Source organism: Phalacrocorax aristotelis, chromosome 13, assembly GCF_949628215.1.
Source record: "Phalacrocorax aristotelis chromosome 13, bGulAri2.1, whole genome shotgun sequence".
NCBI classification, from domain to species: Eukaryota; Metazoa; Chordata; class Aves; order Suliformes; family Phalacrocoracidae; genus Phalacrocorax; species Phalacrocorax aristotelis.
In genome coordinates, this window is record NC_134288.1 from 3880792 (window position 1) to 3900872 (window position 20081).

The following is a 20081-nucleotide window of genomic DNA, read 5'->3' on the forward strand; positions in this document are numbered from 1 at the left end:
GTTAGCGGGGAAGATAAACGGACTGGTCTAATCCCTGCTGTTAATTAAGAGCTGTGCATCCGCACTGTGCTGAGTCAGGGTTGCTCCAGCACTTTCATTATATAAACCACATTTGCAGCTGAGCTCAGTGCCCAATCTATAGAGATATTTGTAACCAGACGGAGTAAGGAGAGGTAGACTGAGATGTTGGGAGGGATGAAAGCAGGAGAAAGAGGTGACAAAAGCTCTTCCGTGCTTCTGAACCTCCCACACCTTGCACCAGTAGCCCAAACCCAGCCCCTGCCCTGCAGCTTCCCAGGCAGCAGCGTGGGGGTCAACCTGCTGCATAAGGAGGGGACCTTCCTCCCTTCTTCAGCATGAGAAATTCCTGCATGATCCCCCAGTGATCTGTCCAAAGAGGAGAAAAGGGAGGATCATGAAAACATCAAAGCAACACTCTGCAGAGTATGGAGACTCCCAATTAATCAGCGAAAGGGATTTCATCCCAGACGCCTTGCTCTTATTCCCAACTTGGTGCAGGGTGGAAAGCAAGGCTGTTTCCTAGCATGAGTCCCATTTAAATGACTTTTTTTCCTCCCCATACATAGCTGCTTCAAATGCTGGCCATAGACACCCAACGGGAGATAGAACCAGCCTGAAGTTGGCAGCCAGGGTCTATGAGAAGGGCTCACCGCTCATGGGAGGATTGTCAGTTAAAGCATGTTTGGGTTCAGAGACACATCACACACAGTGTCAGAGCTCGCTCTGCCTGATAAAAAGACATACTTGCTACAGAAAGTGTTCCCTGGGGTTTTCTCAATAGGCAACAAGCAATTACAGGCTTTTGTAACTGACTCAGCATCAACAAAACAGTTAAAGCAGGACCTAGAAGTCTCTGTGTAAAGCAGAATGAAAGTGGTTGACAGCTTTGGGGCAGGAAGGTTTCCTCTGCGAGGCCACTTCAGACATCTCCTTCCTAAGCTTTTAAAACCTGAACGTTAGATTTGAGGCCAGCGATGTAGAGAGTTAATAGTTTTTAGCTGGTTTGCTGTCACTCCTTGTAAGTAAATAAGCAAATACAAACCCATCTCCCATCTAGGGCTGTAAAAAACCCTCGTCAGGGAAAGGCCACTGATGTTTTTGCAAAGTATGATCTTATCAAGAATAATTAGTTGTCATAAAAATTTTCTCTTCCCCATGTAGAAACAGATTTTTCTAAAAAGGGGGCAGAGGCAAAGCAAACAGTGCATCCTTCTGCAGCCCCATCCCTGCACTGCCTGTGACATGGGTCAGACCCTCCTTCCTCGGGGCATGTGGGGGGCAAAGACCTGTGCGCAGGGCACCCCGAAGAGGTGTCCCAGGGCCAGGTCAAATCCTGCTGCACCGGCTCGGGGCTGGGAGCGTGGAATGCACACCGCTCCAGCATCTCTCCGAGTGGCAGTGGGCACTTCAGCCCCGCTCCTGAAAACAGCCTCCATTTCTGCACTTCTGTGCATGTACTTCAGCCTGTTTAAGCCCCTGGCCACACTCCGAATGCGCTTGGGGAGACTCTGATGCTCTGCACCATGGGAAAACACATTCCATCTGTTGAAAGAAAGAAAAAAAAAAAAGATCAGCAACTCACCTGTTTTTGTTCTTCTCCCAAACTGTCCCACATTGATGCAACAATTTTCGATACGTCTCCGAAGGTAGCATTGGGGTTTTGCCCTTTGATGGCTGCTTGTGTGTCTCTGAAAAACAGGGCGTAGGCTGACACGGGCTTCTGGGGCTCATTGGGATCCTTCTTTTTCTTCTTCTTTTGGCTTTTGGGCTTTTTGCCCAGGTCTGTCGATGGTCTTTTCTCTCCAGTAACCTGCAAAACCAAGAGATGTCCCTTAGGGGTTAGCTGGGAGCAGTCTGATACGAGTCCTTGCTAGAGCTTCTTAGCAAAGGGGACAAGAGGGGGCAGGGGCAGAGAAGGGCTCCCGGCGTGGCGAGGAAGGCAGCAGCCCTGGGCCCCCAGGAGCCTCCAGGATCATTACACAAACTGCTGATGGGTGCCTGAGCCCGGCTTGGGTACCTCCTCACAGCCCATTCACAGCTTGGGTTCACCCCTTGCTGCTCCGGTGGTCCCTGCTCCAAAGCTGGGGCTTTCCAGACACTCATCCTCGGCCACTCCCCTTCCCCCTCCTCCTCCCTGCCATCACAAGCTCACTCTCTCCTTGATCCTCTTCTGAGACCTCTCCTACCACCTTGCTCCCCAGCCAGGTTCTTTTAGCAGTCCATGAATTTTTTCAAACTCGGCTTCCCCATGGTTTCTGATTTCCAGCCCAATAATCCCCCTCTGCATGCTGCTCCTGACTCTTCTCGCCCCCACCTGTGCCGGTGGCTCAGCCTCGTGCTCCCGAGGCCGGAGGGTTGCGAGCGCCAACCAAGCAGCACCAGCATCACGTTTGCCATCACACTGGAGCCACCCAAAATTTGTTTCACCCTGCTAACAGGTATGTACCCCTACCCAGGAAAAATATCCAGGAATTAAACTATGCATTAAATGCTTTGCATACACCGGGCCGGGTGCAGCCGGATGACTGGGTCCGGCTGTATCCACACTTGGTGCCCTGCGGGTGGTTGAACCAAGGGAAGCAGCACACAGGCAACAGTAGTTGGACTTTGTGGCTGCTCAGCACGAGACACTGCCACCAGGCTGGGAATTGAAACAGCAAGGTGGAAACAAGGATGTTTCCAGTGAAGGTAGCACAGAAAGAAGATCCTATGGCTGAGCCTCCTCTGGGATGCCCCGGGCGGTGTGTTGAATATATGGGGCCGCAGAAGCCTCTGTGTGATGGTGTGCAAAGGAAAAGACCCCTGGGGAGTACTTGGACATGCACCAAAGCTCTCAACACATTCGTGGTGGTCAGTGAAAGCTTGCACCACAGGGAAGTGCCATTATCCTTATTTTATAGCGGAGGAAAAACTAAATACACAAGTGGTTAGACATGGCAGAGAATAAAACCGCTGCCAGCTGGCTGCTGCAGCCTGGATCTCTGCATCCTCGAGGGCAAACAGGGCACCAGCACCTCCGCCTGCAGACCCACTGTGCTCAGGCACCAAGTGCTCAGCCACTACCTGACTTCGGCAGCCCTACTCTACCAGGTGCTAAAAAAAAAGATTAAAAAAAAAAAATCAATTGACACACATCTAAACACTAAGCCGTTGTGAAAACTGTGCCTCTAGGTGAGCTCTGGGAACAAACGTCCTTTTCTCCTGATGGATTTGCTGATTTGATTGCGTGCTTGGAAGTGCCGGGATTTAAGAGGCTTCACTTCAGCTGGCACAGGCCAGGCACGGGGAGAAAAGGGCAGCAGCGCTCCAGTTCTCCGCTCAGCAGCTCTTGACTGGTCATTAAGTTCAGTATCGATGCAGTGACATTTGTCAAACAGACAGTGACCATTAGTGAATGAGCAGAGAGACCAAAAAAATTGCATTTAATTTAAAATTGCCCAATTGGGCTTGAATGGGAGGCCTGGAGGTGAAAGGCCAGCTTATTAGGAGAAAAAGAAATGTATGACAGGGCTTCAGCCCATTAGCAAGTGAGATGGTATTTTAACGAACTGTAATTCTGTTTGATTCACTTAAGTGCCGTGGGGGGGACCTGCTCTCCTCACAGCTGTTGACCAAGCGAAGGAGCCAGGAACAGGCGCAATGCAATCCCAGCCACGACGACGGTTTTGCAGTCGGTCCTGCTTAGGCAGCACCAAAGAGGAAATGGTATTTATGGAAAACAGATGCTGCCTGCAAGGCTGCTTGGAGCCATCCGATCCCAGGAGGCAGCGGAGCAGATCAGGACTTTGCATGGTTTCCCTGGGGTTTACCAGGTGTGACGCAGCCCAGGATGAGACAACAGCCCAGCCCTGGACTGCAGAAGATGCTCGAGTGACCTAAGGGATGAAGTGCACGGTCACCAGCCCCTGCATGGACCTGCTCCGGAGAGGCAGCAGAAGGTATGTTTAACACCAGATGTGGACTGGGCCAATTCACTGGTGACAGACATGATCCCGTAAACTGGTGGCTTGGTGCCTTCTTAGATGTTGAACCTGTGAAGAGCAGGAACCCCATGGGCACTATGATTTTAATAACTATGGAGAGAGATCACTAATCCAACTGGAATCTGGGCTGTAACTACCTCTCCCTCCCGTACATGTGCACACCCCCCTGAAGCAATGAAGCAGGTAAATACATCAGTGAGGCTGGGACACCTCCTAAAATCATAACCTCCCTGGCTCAGAGGAACTGCTGGACCTGGACTACCTGCTGGCATCAGACACACTTCTCTAACGTGTGACCTTCTTAGTCACAAGATTAATTTCTGATTGTTAGATGTTGCTTTGATGACTTGTTGCAGAAAGGCCCTTAATGGTCATATGAAAAATGACCGATGGGTGAATACAGCAGCTGTGTAGACACAGAAAACAAACAGAAAACTGCAGGCCACACAGTGGTTCTGCTGCTTTCTTTACACTCATGATCTCCTTCCTCCATCAAATACATCACTCCTGTTCCACCTGTCTTGCTGGGTAGTTTACCGGGCAGAAAAATGAGGAGGCAAGCCTTTAGGATTAGGAAAAACTCAAATGTCGGCAAGTTGTCATAATATGGACATCTCTAAATTCCTCCTACTCCCACAGGCATCCCTGGCTCAAAGAGGACAGAAGATCCAACCCCAAAGCTGTGTCCTCCCAGGTGACTCCTGCAGCCCCAGACGGCCGGGAGGAAAGCTGTGTGATGCTGAAAGAGGGGCAGAGTGAGAGAACCTGGTGTGTAACTAAGCTGAAACTCATTTTCCATTGAAAGATTTCAGCTCCCAGGTAATTGCCTGGAGCTGTGTGACACAGGCTCTGGGGCATGGCAGGCCGTGGGGTCCAGCGGCACAACCCATCCTGCAGCGTCCCCCAAATGTAGAATCACAGAGGTTGAGAAACTCCATCTATTTTCAATCACGTGTATCCCTTCTTTTGACACTTTTATTCCACTGAAGCTCAGTTTTTGCATCCACGTGTGCACTCTGCTTTGAAAAGTCCCGATTTGGAGGGAAAGCTGCCGACAGATGAACATGTACAGGATTGTTGGGAATACATTTGCCTGGATTTCCATGGAAAGGGAAAGGGGTTTGCTCAGTCCCAGTGTTTTCCTAGTTTTCCAGTCTCTGCACTGTTTGCTGCTCTGGTTATACATTCAAAGCCTGTCACAACCATCTAATTTTGTGGGACAAGGTTACAGTACCAGTACTTCGGGTGTCATCCTTGGATCAGCACCTTCCAGGAGAAGGTTTTCCATGAAAGGCTTTAATCAAAGTCCCCCAGGAGGCCCAGTGATTGATCTGCAGGCACAGAGACCCAGGGGCTGTTGAGGCAGCAACCCTGCGATTGCTGCAACTTGCCCTCAGTAAATAACAGACGGAGACTCGTGGAACATAGAATGTGTTGTTTGCTTTGCTGGTGCATTTTGAGAAAGATGGGCAACAACCAAGATGTCCCCAAAACCCTAGGAAATCCTTGGTCTTCTTGATGCCATGCTCAGCAGAAGTTCAGTTGGCTGCAGAGGCAGACTCTGTGCCACTAAGACACTGCTGACCACCTAAAACACTGCCCGGGTGAACTAGAAGGCAGAAGACTCTTCCTCTTTTAATTTCTGAGGTTTTTCTCCTTAGCAAGCCATGCCCGGTGAGCTCAGTTAAATCCCAGCCTGTGTTATTTTCCTTCCTTGTTTTAGCCTTCTCTACCTGCCACCAGAAATCTAATTTTGCACCCAAGCATTTGCAGAACCTTAGCCTTGAACCTGCTTTGCTCATCAAAACCCTCATCAGAGGAAACTCTGCAGCTCGATGGACCTGGTAAACCCTGGAGAGAAAAGCCCAACTCTCAAGCAAGCAAACTTGCCGCATGCACAACCCAAGCATGCGTGCTAGCCTGCCGTGCTGCACCTCACCCTAGGTTGGAAACAATCTCCACGTCCTTGGGAAAGTCTCCCACCATATACACATTTTAAAAAAAAAAAAGACCAGAAGTCTGTGCTCTTATTTAGTACAATTTATCCCTCACTGAAAAAAACATCATCTGCTGTTTTCTTGCTGTCTGTTAAAACAGGCGTGACTGAACGTACCTTATAATGTGACTCAGTCTCCTCTTCCTGAGTCGAACTGGAGGGAGATGGTGTAGCAGATTTACTTCCCGGGGGCGATGGGGAACCGTGGGTAACACCGCTCCGCATCCCCATCTGAGAAATCAGCTGTGACTGGCTGAGAGCGCTCATGGGGCCGGCTAACATCCCAGGGCGATTGATCAGGGGCACTTGACGGTTGGACTCATAGGATGTGGCGTCCGAGTGGACCATCTCCTGGATCTGAGTTAGGAGAATATCACTTTGTAATTAAAAAATGTATGTATTTATTTAGTATAGTGTCAAATCACTTGAAAATGAACTCCTATTGACTGATTTAAAATTATTCTACACAGCTGGTAAAGTCTTCCTTGTGCCCCCTCCAAACAAGCCAAGAACAAGAACTGAGTACTGTGCACCGAGGGCTCTGCTCCTGCCATCGCCCTGCCCACGGGGACTACAGAGAGGTGCTAAATTGTCTTTGTACATAGGTCTGTGTGTCCAGGAGGTGCCCCTGCCTGCCTCAGGGACCAGTGGTGTCTGGCACCTACCAGGGATCTGAGAAAAAAAGTTCAGAAATCAGCAATTTTTGGCCAAATCACCAGAAGGGAGGGTGTTGCAATGTCCTCGGCATTTCTGGGGCCAAGCCCCGCTGCTGCACACGTGAGGCCATCGCTGAGCACCAGCACATGTTGTGCCAGGGTATTTGGGGCCCACGGCTGACAGGCCAGCCCTGGGACATCAGTGATGCAGCGTACAAGGCCGTAGATCCCAAACATGCTCTTTCTGAGCAGTACTCGGCGTTGACATTTAGTGACTGCATAGGTGAAAAAACATCTGCTTCTCTGAGTTTACGAAGGTACCACAACCAACCCTTCTGCATCATCTGTACAGCTCTGGGCTCGCTAGCGGTACTGGGGTTAAACTGAGAAGTAGTGAGCACAAAAGCAGTCAGTGGAAGCCCCAGGACCCTACTCCCACCACATCAGTCTGCCCAGAGCTGTGGCACCACCATCAAGCCAGAGGTTTGTACGTCCCCGAGCCCCAGAAGCTCTGTGCATCACAACGCGCCCCGAGACGGACCCCAGCGTCTGGGGGCAAGCTCTGCTGGTGGCTCAAACCTCATTACAACTCCTCCTGGAGATGAATCTCCCAACTGTAAATATTGCAATAAGTTCCAATCCCACTCGAAATGAATGTAGCAGAAAAAACCAACAAGTCCAGACAAGGGCTAAGAAAATTATGGGCTGCCTGTTAGGATTCCCCAGCGAGGAAGGAAGCAGAAGCGATGTATGTGTAAGGATGCGTGCAGGTAAGAGACGAGGGAGGTGGCTACATGATAGAGCTGTCCCCAAAAATGAAGAGTTTCCTAACGCTTATTTATCTGTCCTCACAACGCGAGAGCGAGGGGACATCTGATGGGACTGAAAGGCGACTAATCGCACACGGCTGCAGGGACACACGGCCGTGGCACAGGCCACCGGCACAAGCGCTGCCTCCTGAGGCTGCTGAGCCCAACGCTCTTGAAAGATTTGAAAGAAAAATGAAACATAGATATATGGCTAATAAAAATGTGAGACAAAATAAAAATATCTTGCGGAGTGTATATCCCCTCGTGTCATGGACAAGCCAAACTTCAAGCGTTTGGGTCAGGCGGGAGCAGCAACAAACCCTGTCCTTGCCAGGAGGGAAGACGAGATGAGACGGGGACAAACCCGGACGTGCTGTAGGTGCATGGAAGGTTTTGGAGCTGCCCTGCTGCCTGCTGAGCCAAGACCCCATTCCCACTTTGTACCACCTCCCCTGAAAACCCCACTTTCACCCCAGGATCCATCCCTGCCCGGCCATCCCCCAGCAGCAGGGCTCAGCCCCACCGCAGCCCCCGCAGGCAGAGCCAAGCTGCCGCGCAGCCTCATCCAGCCACGGAGGAAGCCAGTGGGAGGGAGAGCAAACCCTGCTGGAAACGTTTTCCAGACTTTTTCCCTTTCGTATTAATCCGATTAATGTTAACATGAGTTTAAAGACCCAGGCTTTATTTATTAACCATCTTCATTTCCGATAAGCCCACTGAGGTGCGATCTCTCATTACCAGGGGAGGCTTGCCAACTCCGCTAGCAGCACATACAGGAAGAAACCCAGGGAAGACCTGCAAGGGCTTGGTAGGCTTCAGAGGAAATAAAACCAAACGCAAAACCAGATTTACTGCTGCAGGTCAGGAACCAAGAGCTTTACACATGCAGACAGCATGTTCTGCTCTCTTTCGGCTTCTCCATCAGTAGATGAGTGTGCGTCAGGGGAACAGATTTTCCTAGATCTGCCCTTTTTCTGTATTAATTACAAAGTGCAGGGATTTAACTTGCAGGAAGAAAATAATGCCTTGCATTTCAACAGCACGAGGAGTATGACCGAGGCTGACTTAGGGGCCATGCTGAATTGCTGTCCTTGACTTTGGTGGTTGCAAGGGAACACCAGCTTACAGAAGCAGCAGGGTTGGCTTTGCTCCGCTGCGGAGCCAAGGAGACTCGCTGCTGCTGAACTACGGCAAGTTTTATGTGCCCTTAAAACCCGCCTTATTGCAGAGGTCTGGCCTCTCCTTGCCACGTGCTGCTGTGTGAGAAATCCCGGCCAAAAGGACATTGCATGCTGCAGCCAAGCGAGACGGGGATGGCCAGCGGGCTTGGGCAGCACAGGAGGCATCAGAGAGGCAATTTTTGCATTTGCAATTGAATTTGCAAATGTCGTGGGAATGGCCAGGGGTGAGCTAGGCAGTGACGGGGAGCCTGCAAGGTGGGGAGACGGGTCAGCACCCATCTGCCGTGTGAGCAGCAAACTCCTTCCCAGATTCCAGTGAAAAAGGTACATTTGTCTTGGATTTTGTCAGTTTAATCCAGACCTTTCATGTTGGAGAAGATCTGCCAGCTGCTAAGGAAAAGAATAATTTATTGTCCTTATTTTAAATTTAAATGAAGCAAAAGTTTAGAAGATGGGTGTTTTAGAAATGGGGAAGGCTATGAAACGTGGCTTAAAAAATTTTAAAATTTAAAACAGCTCGTTCACGTTTCCAGCCATGGCACTCTCTTGGGTAAATACTGTATTAAGACAATTTTTTTGAAACTTTTATTATGTGGCCAATAGACCACAACGGCTCCGTTTATCCATTAAATATGTAATCATACACTGTTTCTTTACAGTGCATGTTATTTATGCATCAGAGCAGAACAAGTCCAGGAGTGCAATTATGGATATGGGACACGTGCTGCAAATGCTTATGAAAATTTGTAGGAAAAAACAGAAACCTGAGCCCGGGCTCAGAGATCCATGCAGAGGCCTCCTGCTGACAGCAACCCAACCACAGCCCTCTCTTAAAAAGCAGAGACTCTGCATTTTTCCTGGGATATCCCTCTCACAAGGATATCTTAGCCCAGAGGCCTCCTCCCAAGCAGCTGCCTGTTTGTTGTCATCATTAAAAACTGGTGGTTTCACTCAATACCTTTGATGAGTATTGCTGGTTCTGACCCCGTCTCTCCCTCTCCCATGTCTCCATCTCTCCTTCCTCTGGCCAGGAGGTTTTGCAGAAGGACATGTACAGCTATGCCCCTCGCACGCAACCCTGCTGCCCGCTCTCCGGAGGGGCAGGGTCTGGCTAGTGCCGCTCACTAAATTGTTTTCCACTTCCATTTTTTTAAAAAAAAATGCAGTTTTGGGAGCAACACACCAGGCTGCCACCTCCCCATAGCACCTGCCCATGGCTCCCCGTGTCCTCAGGAGCGGAGGGGGCGAGCAGTGGAAAGGCCACTTATCTTCTCCAGATGTAAAATGTTCGGGGTGAAAAGGAACGAGCGAGAGCCTCGTGTGCAGCCTTCTTCCGTGGGCTTTAGGGTGACGATGGCCTTTGCTCAAGCTGGGGAAAGGGTTAGCCCTGCTTTCCGCTGCCAGACACTGAGCTATTTCAGGGGCCTTAGTTGTGCACCCAAAATAGACGGTATCCCCTGCCCCAAGAAAGACCCAAGGAAAGAGACACCCAGGAGCAGGATTCAGAGATGCTCCCCTGCAGCAAACGGCCTCAGTAGGCAAGTAAACGATGAATGAAATTGTGATGACGGCAAACTGAAGTGAACAAAGGTAATGAGTGCAACATTCCCCCGTGAAAGCAAACAACCTCTTCTCCCACAGCACTCCCGTCCCGTGGGACGCAACCCCAGCCATAGGCTCGCTGGGGCTGCACCCGCGCCTTTCCCCTCCACAAAGCATTCAGCATCCCCGCAGAGCCTGACTGAAGCACACACGTAATTAAATAACTGCCCTGCAAATGTGATTAGCTCTGTCACCAGGAGGAGCCGCTCCGAGAGCCAGGTCAGATCCTGTCTCCTTCCTGGGCATTCAGCACAACAAGCTTGCCGCGAGGTGCTGCAAAAGGCTCGGGACATGTTTGCAGCCTCCGCTGAAAAGATGTTTTGCATCTCAGAGGAAACATGAGTGAAATGTGATGTAGTCATAGCTAAAGTAATTAAGTGCATCTTACTTAGCAGATTCCCAAAGGCTGTGCTAACTCAAAGACAGCTTCTTTTTTTCCACGTTATTTCAATTTTTTTAATGAATATGCATATCAGGCCTATAAACGCTCCAGCTAATCCTAAGAAGGAGAGAAAAATAGGCTGACAAACGGCACATGCTCTGCGCTCCTTGTTTCTGGGGAGAAGGTTAATCCAGTGCAAGTGACAAAACGCCACGAGGAAGAGCCTGGCTGGGGACCTGGGAGCTCTGCTAGCAAAGATTATGTTTTGAAATGTGTCAAGCTGAGCTTCAACTTAACTGCCCCCCCAAATGCCGATGTAAAAGGCAGCTCTTTCCAGCAGTAAGGGCTACAGCACTAGCCAGCAGACCAGCTTGCCCTACAGAGTTGGATGATCTCCACCGCACTGCAGCCTCCGGAGCTAAAGCTGAGCTGTGTAAAGCGGGACGTGCAAAAGATGATGGCCAAGGCCAGCGGGAGCGGGCAGAGAGTGCAGCTGCAGCCCAGGGGCATCACCCAGCGCACCGGGGAGACCAGCACATGGGGACCACCAGGCTTCCCTGGGGAGAAGGACTTGGGGGTACTGGTGGATGAAAAGCTGGACATGAGCCGATGTGCGCTCGCAGCCCAGAAAGCCAATGTTACCCTGGGCTGCATCAGAAGCAGCGTGGCCAGCGGGGCGAGGGAGGGGATTCTGCCCCTCTGCGCCGCTCTGGTGAGACCCCCCTGCAGCGCTGCGTCCAGCTCTGGAGCCCCCAGCACAGGAGGGACATGGACCTGTTGGAGTGGGTCTAGGGGAGGCCACTAAAATGACCCGAGGGCTGGAGCACCTCTCCTGTGAGGACAGGCTGAGAGAGTTGGGGCTGTTGAGCCTGGAGAAGAGAAGGCTGCGGGGAGACCTTATTGCGGCCTTTCAGTACTTAAAGGGGGTTTATTAGAAAGATGGGGACAGACTTGTTAGTAGTGCCTGTTGTGATAGGACAAGGGTTAACAGTTTTAAACTCAAAGAGATTAGATCTAGACTAGATATAAGGAAGAAATTTTTTATGATGAGGGTGGTGAAACCCTGGCCCAGGTTGCCCAGAGAGGTGGAAGATGCCCCATCCCTGGAAACATTCAAGGCCAGGCTGGACGGGGCTCTGAGCAACCTGATGTAGTTGAAGACGTCCCTGCTCATGGTGGGGGTTTGGACTAGATGACCTTTAAAGGTCCCTTCCGACCCAAACCAGATCCTATGACTGCCACCCTTCTCAGAGCAAGTGCACAGGGGTGGGCTGAGCAGAGCTGGCGGAGCCTTCCCAGGCCAGGGTCTTCCTCCCCAGGTGAGGGGAGTAGCTATCCCAGGGGCAGCCACAAGGCTTATCAGCAGCACAGCTTACCTCTCCTTAGGTTTGTTCCTGAGAACAAGCCATTACAATTACAATCAACCAGGGAGAGAAATTATCTGCTTTGAAGGAAACTTTTCCCAGCAGGCTTTTTCTGTATTGAAGTTTAAATGTAAATGCATCACCATAGCTGAAATGCTTAAAGATGATTTACTTAAAAAAGAGAGAGAGCAGGAGAGAGAGAAGCTGATAAGAAAATATATCCCTAATTACCACCCCTCCTCTTCCCGATTTGTAACTGCTCCTAATAAACTTTCATGGTCTGTGTAAAATGCTTTAGTGCAGTGACAAATTTCTGCTGGAATTTGAGATGTCTTGTTCAGAGTAATAGCTATCTCACACAGGTGCCCAGCTGCTATTGTAAAATCAGTAAGCATTTAATTGAAACAAATGACTATAATAATAGTACATTATCCCTGCAGGCTCATAGCAATAACAGTTTTAATTATTGAGTTAAGAGTCAAACTAATTTATCCTTTAAAGTAACAGCCACATCTTTGGTTCCACCGATCATCCTATTACAAATATGAGGGGAACAGTAGGAAAGGATTTAAAAAGGAAGCAATTTATTTTTTGTAGGGGCGGGGGGCATTTATCATATGGCAGAGGCCTCCTAGATGCAGTGGGGTTCCCAGCCATGGCTGTCGCTCCCTACGACAAGCCCCTCTCCCAGGTGCTCCTGGTCCTCGGAGGGACAATGCACCCCCCTGCCAGCTCCTGGGGATCTGTAACCCCCATCAGGAGATTTGGGCACATGGAAAATTTTTTGAACTACATTGAAATTGCAGTTTTTCTTCATTACACACAGTGCAAAAAAGGTTTTACAGACTCAGGTTTGCAAACGTCATCCGAAGGAGCATCTCTGAACTCAGAGCCAAGGCAGCAAAGAGAAAAAATCCACATTCACGATTTAAAAATATTATTTCTGAGACACAGACATGCCCTAGGGCAGATCTGAAGGCACAGCTTTCCCAGGCCGTCGGCTTCATGCACTTACTTTTGTCCCAGTGGTTGTGACACAGGGGATCTAAAGCACTGCTGTGAGCCCACTGGGCACGACACGGGAACCGCAGGTGGAGGGGACCGAGCGGGACAGGGAAGGGGTGGCTGCAAGGAGGCAGCAGAGGAGAGCAGGCGCTGCCCACTGCCCAAACCCTCCCTGCCAGGTGTGGTTCAAAAGCTGCCCATGAGGCCAGATTCACTTGCTAAATCACACAGGGGGTGATCCCTGGAGCAAGCCCTACGTGCAGCGCGCACGGCCAGCCTGCGCTGGCAGCCCCTGGAGCCCTGCATCCCGTCGCTCGCCAGACTGGAGGGCTCTCACCAGACTGCCCTTCACCAGAGCACTTGCAGATCATAATCAAACCCCCCCTGCTTTGGCCAAAGACACAGAGCAGGCCTCTGCACTCTTTCCAAGTTTTCCTCCCTGCCCATTGCTATGGATGCTTTTTGGACTTCTCCATCAGCCAGCACCCGCCCCGCAGCGTAGCTGTTGCCCGCACCTCCCGTCCCTCTTCCTGAGCCGCCGTCTTGAAGGAGAAGAGTCCTCATCGTGAAAGATTTTTTTTTTCGCTCCTGCAGGTGGGACAATATTGGTTCTCCAAACACATAATCACTACTGGTGATCAGTTTACCAGGCCGTGCTAAAAGCTCTGCATCTCCATCTTCTGCTGCTTGCCTACTCGCTGCATCATTTACAAACTTCACTGGCAACTATGTCATGCTTTCGTTGGCAAAAATGACAAACTCGGGGAAGACAGAGTGACAAGCCGATCCGCCAGACTTGTGTAACATTGATTTTGTATTCTTCAACTTTCTCAATACACTTTGTGCTTCCAAGTCAAATGTCTTGCAGATGTCTAAGTATATTATGTTAACACTGTTACCTTTATCACCCAAACCTGTAATCTCATCAAAGAAGATATCAAGTTAGTTTGACAAGATTTGTTTTCCATCAGCCCATGTTGATTGGCATTAATTATATTACCTTCCCTTGATTCTTTATTAATTGAGGCCTGGATCTGCCACTGCACTATTTTACTGAGGATTGATGACAGACTGACAGGTCTGTAATTACCTGGGCTGTTCTGTTTCCCTTTTTAAATATTTGCACATTAGCTCTTTTCTAGTCCTCCAGAGTTCCCAATATTCCAAGAATTACTAAATACTAGCATTAGCAGTACCAAGAGCTTCTCAGTCAGTTATTTCAAGCCATGTGCAGACAAGCTAGCTCAGCCTGGTGACTTAAAGAGGATTTGAGCAGACATATATGAGAAAAGGTTTTACGGTCTGCTTTAAATGCTACATAATACGAAATCCTGACCTTTCTAATTAATATTGGCAGGTTCAAATGCAATGTTTTCAAACATGAAGTTTTACCGTAAAGCCATACAGCTGACCCCAGACAAGGCTCCCAGGGCTTCTCTCAGTTCAGTTGTGTTTATATCTGTCTCCTCACCCGTCGGGTTTTTTTTCACTCTGCTTCTGTTACTACATAAATCGCTCCATGCCTTTTCCAGCCTTGATCACCTCTGCATGTTTTTTGCCCCCAAAGAGAAGTTCGCTGCAGCCTGCATCCCCCGGGTGCCTGGCGGGCAGGGGGAGGCAGGACCAAGGGCTGCTAGTTTTGGAAAGCACCTGCCTGACAAGCTGAATTCAGCACTTTGACAGGCTGTGATCTTGTGTGACGATAGCCTGCTATTATGGTGGAAAGAATCCTCCAAACACAATTAACACTTCATCACGAAGATAAAGCACTGTAACTTCTGGGTGAGACCGGCGGTGTGAAACAGGATAGAGACTGTGTTTGGCAAATGGGAAATATTTCTCATTAATATTCCCATTGCTCCCAGTGCCGGAAGGGCATGGCCAAAAGAATCAGACCAACTCAGTACAGCATGAACTCAATCTTTTTGTTTTCCTGTGATACAACCCCCCACCATGGTCATCTGCCAATAAGAGCATTATTGTGGACTTGTACAGCCAGTACAAATCCAAATCCGGTACCAAATCCAGTAGCTCCCACCCCCAGGGAGTGCCAGCCACGTAGGAGCCCTACTTCAATGTGTGCTTCCCCCTCTTGGACTAGTGGAGTAGTTATATGGATTGCAAAAGGTTATGGTTTTAAAGCACCTTGAGATGCCAAAAGACAAATCCAAGCTAGGTGGACCTCCAGACCTGCCCTCCACCTCTGCACTGCTGCAGACCTGCACCCCTAGCTGGGATGTTGCTTCTTGAGGCGAAGACCAAAAAGTATTGTACAGTCTTGGCCCACCCTGAGTCCCAAATCCCACCAGCTGCACATGGGACATTCCTGTGGCTGACCTCCTGCAGTCCTGCTGCCCTGCCTCGCCTGCGCTATGCAGACCCCAGGGCTGACCTGGGCTTCCTTCACGCTCTTGAGCTGCCTCATCACCAGCGGACAGGTGACACCATCCCTGTACACCAGCGTCACGCAGTGTCCCTTTGCCTTGAGGGAGGGATAAACCCTGCTGCTTGCATTGGAGGTGCTTGGCAGTAACTTGATGGGATGGACACTGCAGGAGAACTGCAGAAGCAAGCGAGACTGGTGGCAGGACTGCTCCCGGGCACGAGGAGCTCAGACTTCTCCCCTCCCATAAGACACGGTTCTTCCGAGGTGGGTTCCCACCCAACCTGCTGCCTTCGCTGCAGGGAGATGTGCTGCTGTGGCGACCCACCAGGCAGCAGGTCTAAACCGTCCACCCCCAAATGATCCCTTGCTGCTTGCCAGAGCCAGGCACATGATGTGCCAACGCTACACAAAACAGCTTCACTCCCCTCCACTGACTTTTTTACAGGTATTTTGCCTTTTCACTGGGAGCAGCATGGAGTCTTAGAAGGTGATGCATGAAGGAAAGCATCCGTTGTGACTCTTCCCATGGGGAACAGGGGAGGGCCAGCATGTGTCCCTCTCCAAACTCACTCTCCTGAGGTCAGGGATGAGCAAAATGGTGCAGCAAAATGCAAGCAAAGTCCTGGACCACGCATCTGTCTGGAGTAGGAGCAACAGCCCCTGGCCACTGGGAAGCAGCTGGGCCACATGCACGCTCCATCAGTGCTCCTGCAGCTCTCAGCTGGAGAACAGTCTGTAAATAACGTATTCAATAAACTTCATTTTTTTTTTAAGTACATTATTTTACGGATAAAGAACAAGCCTGATAATTCAGTGAACATGTTTGCAAATAATCTATTCCATTAATTTCCAGCATGTTTTCTGAATACATTATTTAGTGATTTTGTAAAAACCATTTGTAGATGAAGGCAATTGCGCTCATCCAGGCATAACACCACCACGTTCCCAAAAGCTGGGGCCAGAATCCCCCTGTAACGGACAGTGGGAGGTAATTAAGTAACACCAGACGGTGAGCCCCCCGCCAACCCATGCCGGGTATAAAACTTAATAAAACTGTCACATCCCCTTTGCGTGTGTTGGCAAGAGGAGGAAGGCCAGTGAGATCCAGCTATGTACAGGAAGAGAAGCAAAGGGGATAGATGAGAAATACCTGTAGGTGTGCAGGTGTAGGGACTGAGGGGGGCAAGACGGTCCTGGGAGAAGGGAAGGGTCTGCACCAGCCCTGACGCGCACCCAGAACAATTTCCTACTCCAGATTTCTGTCTCCACACTTGAGACAGATGGAGGAGCAGACAAACTTTTGTCTTGGGGAGTAGTTTGTTGTATTATATGGGTCTGACAGCAAGGCACAGCTGTCCCCATGGGAAGCAAGGGGAAAACTCTTCAGCATCAGACCTGTTTACACATCAAATTTTCTTTAATTTTTAGCTCTCACTTTTTAATCCCAAAGATACTGGTGGGGAGATGGATTCAGAAGACAGCGTTAAAACCTTCTATGAAAATAAGTATCTCTATAGTGGGACTTGCGTGCCTCCCAGGGCTGGGATGAGAGACCACATGTTACATGGTGCTACAGGTGGTTCCTGGCCACGCTTCCCAGGTCCCCGCTGAACGTGGATCTGATCCTGAGCTGTGCACTCCAGGGGACCATCACCTGCCCAGCAAAGCTGTCCCACAGGTTAAAGACAGGATTTGAGACACACAGACAGATTCCTGAGAAGGAGAGATCTGGTTTCATGCAAATAACCTTAGGGATAAAAAAATGGGAAAGCAGGAAAATACTAGAGCAGGAAGTTTTTCACTTCACGTCTCCAGCTCTACAGAGGCTCCTCAGGGCAGTTTGCTTTTCCTAGTGGATTTACCAGATCCTTGATGTTATCATACATTTAACATCTTGAGTTACAGCTCAGCCTCCTTTTTACAAGATTCTGAACTGCTGAGATGAACAGAAGTCCAACTCATGGGCTGTGCTCCCACAAACGCTTTGGCACTCCCAGCACTCCCAGCAAGGCTGTAGGGCCGGCCAGAAAGCAAGAATTCAATTTCTCAGAAAGTGCAATGGATCTGACATCTACTTCCATTCCCTACACAACAAAGGACAATGCCAAAAACTAAAAATGAAAAAATGAGCAAAATGGAAAAAAGGAGCAAAATGAGCAATGGAGAAAGCCCTTCTACCATCAAGAATCCAGTACCTCGGTGGGAGGCACTGGGGGAGGATGGAATGATTCAGCTCAGGGCTGCCTGAAGGACGAGAGCTCCCGCACCGCAGCCGGCCCAGCCGAGGCCGTACAGAAGCTGCTGTTTTGCAGTCCCCAGTGGGGCTCTGGACGGCCGAGGGCTCTTGGTGGATATGACAAAAAGCTGCTGGTGGATTGGAGGCCGCTCATTTCATTTTTGCCATCCTGCCCATCAAATGGGACAACAGCACGGGCAGAGACGAAGCGTGCTCTGTCATGTGTCCTTGCCAAGGCAGGATCATGCCGAGCCCTTCTCCCTCGTGCCCACAAGGGAGAGCACCCTGGGGGACCCCTCAGCTACATGGCTCTGCATTGCTCGGTGACAGTGGGCTGGGCCTGGAGCCATGTTGGCCCCATCACCTCCCGCAGCATTTGTTGGCCCCTCCCTGTGAGCTCTTGCAGCTTATTGAAGCATTTCTGCACAGGCCGGTTCACTTTGGTTTATGTCTCTCCTGGCTCTTCTCAGACATTTTAGATATTGCATTCACATAAAGCAATAGACTCAAAAGTAATGACAGGCCTCCAAGTTTTCTTGCATGGAGCATTAAAGAAGAATACGAAGAAGACGAAGAAGACAAAGACGAAGAAGAAGAAGAAGAAGAAGAAGAAGAAGAAGAAGAAGAAGAAGAAAAGAAGTAATTTTAGAACACAACAGGAAAATGTGAAGACTACACAGAAAAATCATCCCTGTGGGATAAAACTCTGTGAATGAATTGTAAAAGCTTTTTCTTTTTTGATTGCAAAGTTTAACAGCCCACTTTTCAAGAACTATAAGAAATGTCTGTGGTATTAGAAAGGGTTGAGTCCCCCAGTGTTGATACCACAGCTGCACACAAACCACATCACTTCACTTCTCTTACACGTCTGCAATGAGCTGCCCCCTTCTTGCCCCCCAACTCAGCATCCCTCTGCGGCCAGATATTGCTGGGGTTATTGTGTTGGTTTGTAATAAGTGTTTCATGAGAGTCTATTACTACCGGGAACACAAGCATCCAGTGAAGAAGGATGCTCTGTGGCTGAATATTCGCTGAGAAACTGAGTTTCAAAACCCAGCTCTGCCAGAGCAATCTGAGACAGCAAAATGATGATCACAGCATTTACCTGCTCTGCAGAGGGAACCTCTGAGAGCTGCAAGGTATGCAATGACTTTGCTGCATCACGCAAACTGTTAACAGACGGCACAGTCTATTATCTTCTCGTCTTTAATTATAGCAAATGCTGAACACTTTTAAAAGAGGTGTGAAAAGCCCAAATGACTCTGTATGTACAAAACTAATTGCAGGAGGGAATAGAGAAGAGAAACTCGAGCACCGACTCTTGCCACAGGAGCCAGATGCTGTAACTTCTGTGCTGACTCCCAACAACGACAAACCCTTCTCATTTCTTAACTAGCTAATATAACTGCAGGTGCTATTCCAACACCAATTACAGACATGCAAGAACCTACATAAATGTGGAATTAAAGCCATACAACTTTAGGAAGTGCTTACGTAGGTTCCAGCAGCAACATTAACCTGGGCTCCTCCGCTGCCTGCATTCTGCAATACAGTTTATTAGATTAGCTGTAGTGTATTAAGGAGGACCGGTGAAAGAATATTCAGTCCAGCAGCATCTCTGCCCTCCTGGGCTTCTTCATGATGGATAACAGACACCTCAGAGATTCATTTATTTCCTTCTAACATCAAGACACTCAGTTCCTGGAGGTGAAATATGCCATATTAAATGAGGCTTGGGTCTGCCCAAGACGGGATTGCCTCAATAACAAGCATTCCTATTGCCAGGCTTTATTTAGTCTAGGTAACGGTGGGGACTTGAGCCATCAAAACCACTTCCTTCCCTCCCAAAACATATAACCCCAAGTGGAAAACCAAGAGTAACACATAACCCCATTAAAGGTTTGATTTTTTCCACTGGGATTACATGCTGGCACTGGGAAGCTTGATCAATTGAGTCTTGAGGTTCAATCAATAAGTGTCAACGACAACATACTGCATTACAGCGATGCTATCCATTTATCAACTTAAATAACTCCAGTCACCCAAAGGACAGAGGCACTAAACCAGCAATTAAGGTCTTAGGGGAAGTCTGAGCACTGCCTCTCCTGTGTTGGCGGCTCCCGGGAGGGCCCCGGGTTTTTGGGACTCCCGAGGGAGCTGAAGGCGCTTCCACCTCAGTATCAGGCACGTTACCCTTGGTGCGAAGCTGTTGATTTGATAGATATGGCAGTACTCAAAGGCAATGGAAAACATTTCAATTAGGCTCTTTAAAAAAGTGATCGTTATTTCGTCTTACACATTGTGTCACTGAAACATTTTGGATGGCATGCCACGCTCAGCGCCGCATTTGCATTTCCATCTGATCAGACATCAAGGACACATGCCAAGCGAATGTTTACATTCCAGATCAAATTGCATATCCCAGACATCTCATTAACCTGCTGACCTGGAATTAAACAA

General features: G+C 49.3%; 1 protein-coding gene across 2 annotated transcripts in view; it reads right to left on the reverse strand.

Annotated features, from left to right (window-relative positions):
* Positions 1-20081, reverse strand: part of TOX2 (TOX high mobility group box family member 2) — a 153085-nt gene that overhangs the window by 18388 nt on the left and 114616 nt on the right. Inside the window, exons 4-5 of one of the 2 annotated variants that reach the window (XM_075108724.1) lie at positions 6118-6357; positions 1604-1831 (exon numbers count right to left, since the gene is read on the reverse strand). In XM_075108724.1, coding sequence (XP_074964825.1) covers positions 1604-1831; positions 6118-6357 — 468 coding nt within the window. The remainder of the gene's footprint in view (positions 1-1603; positions 1832-6117; positions 6358-20081) is intronic. The other variant, XM_075108723.1, reaches the window with a different exon arrangement.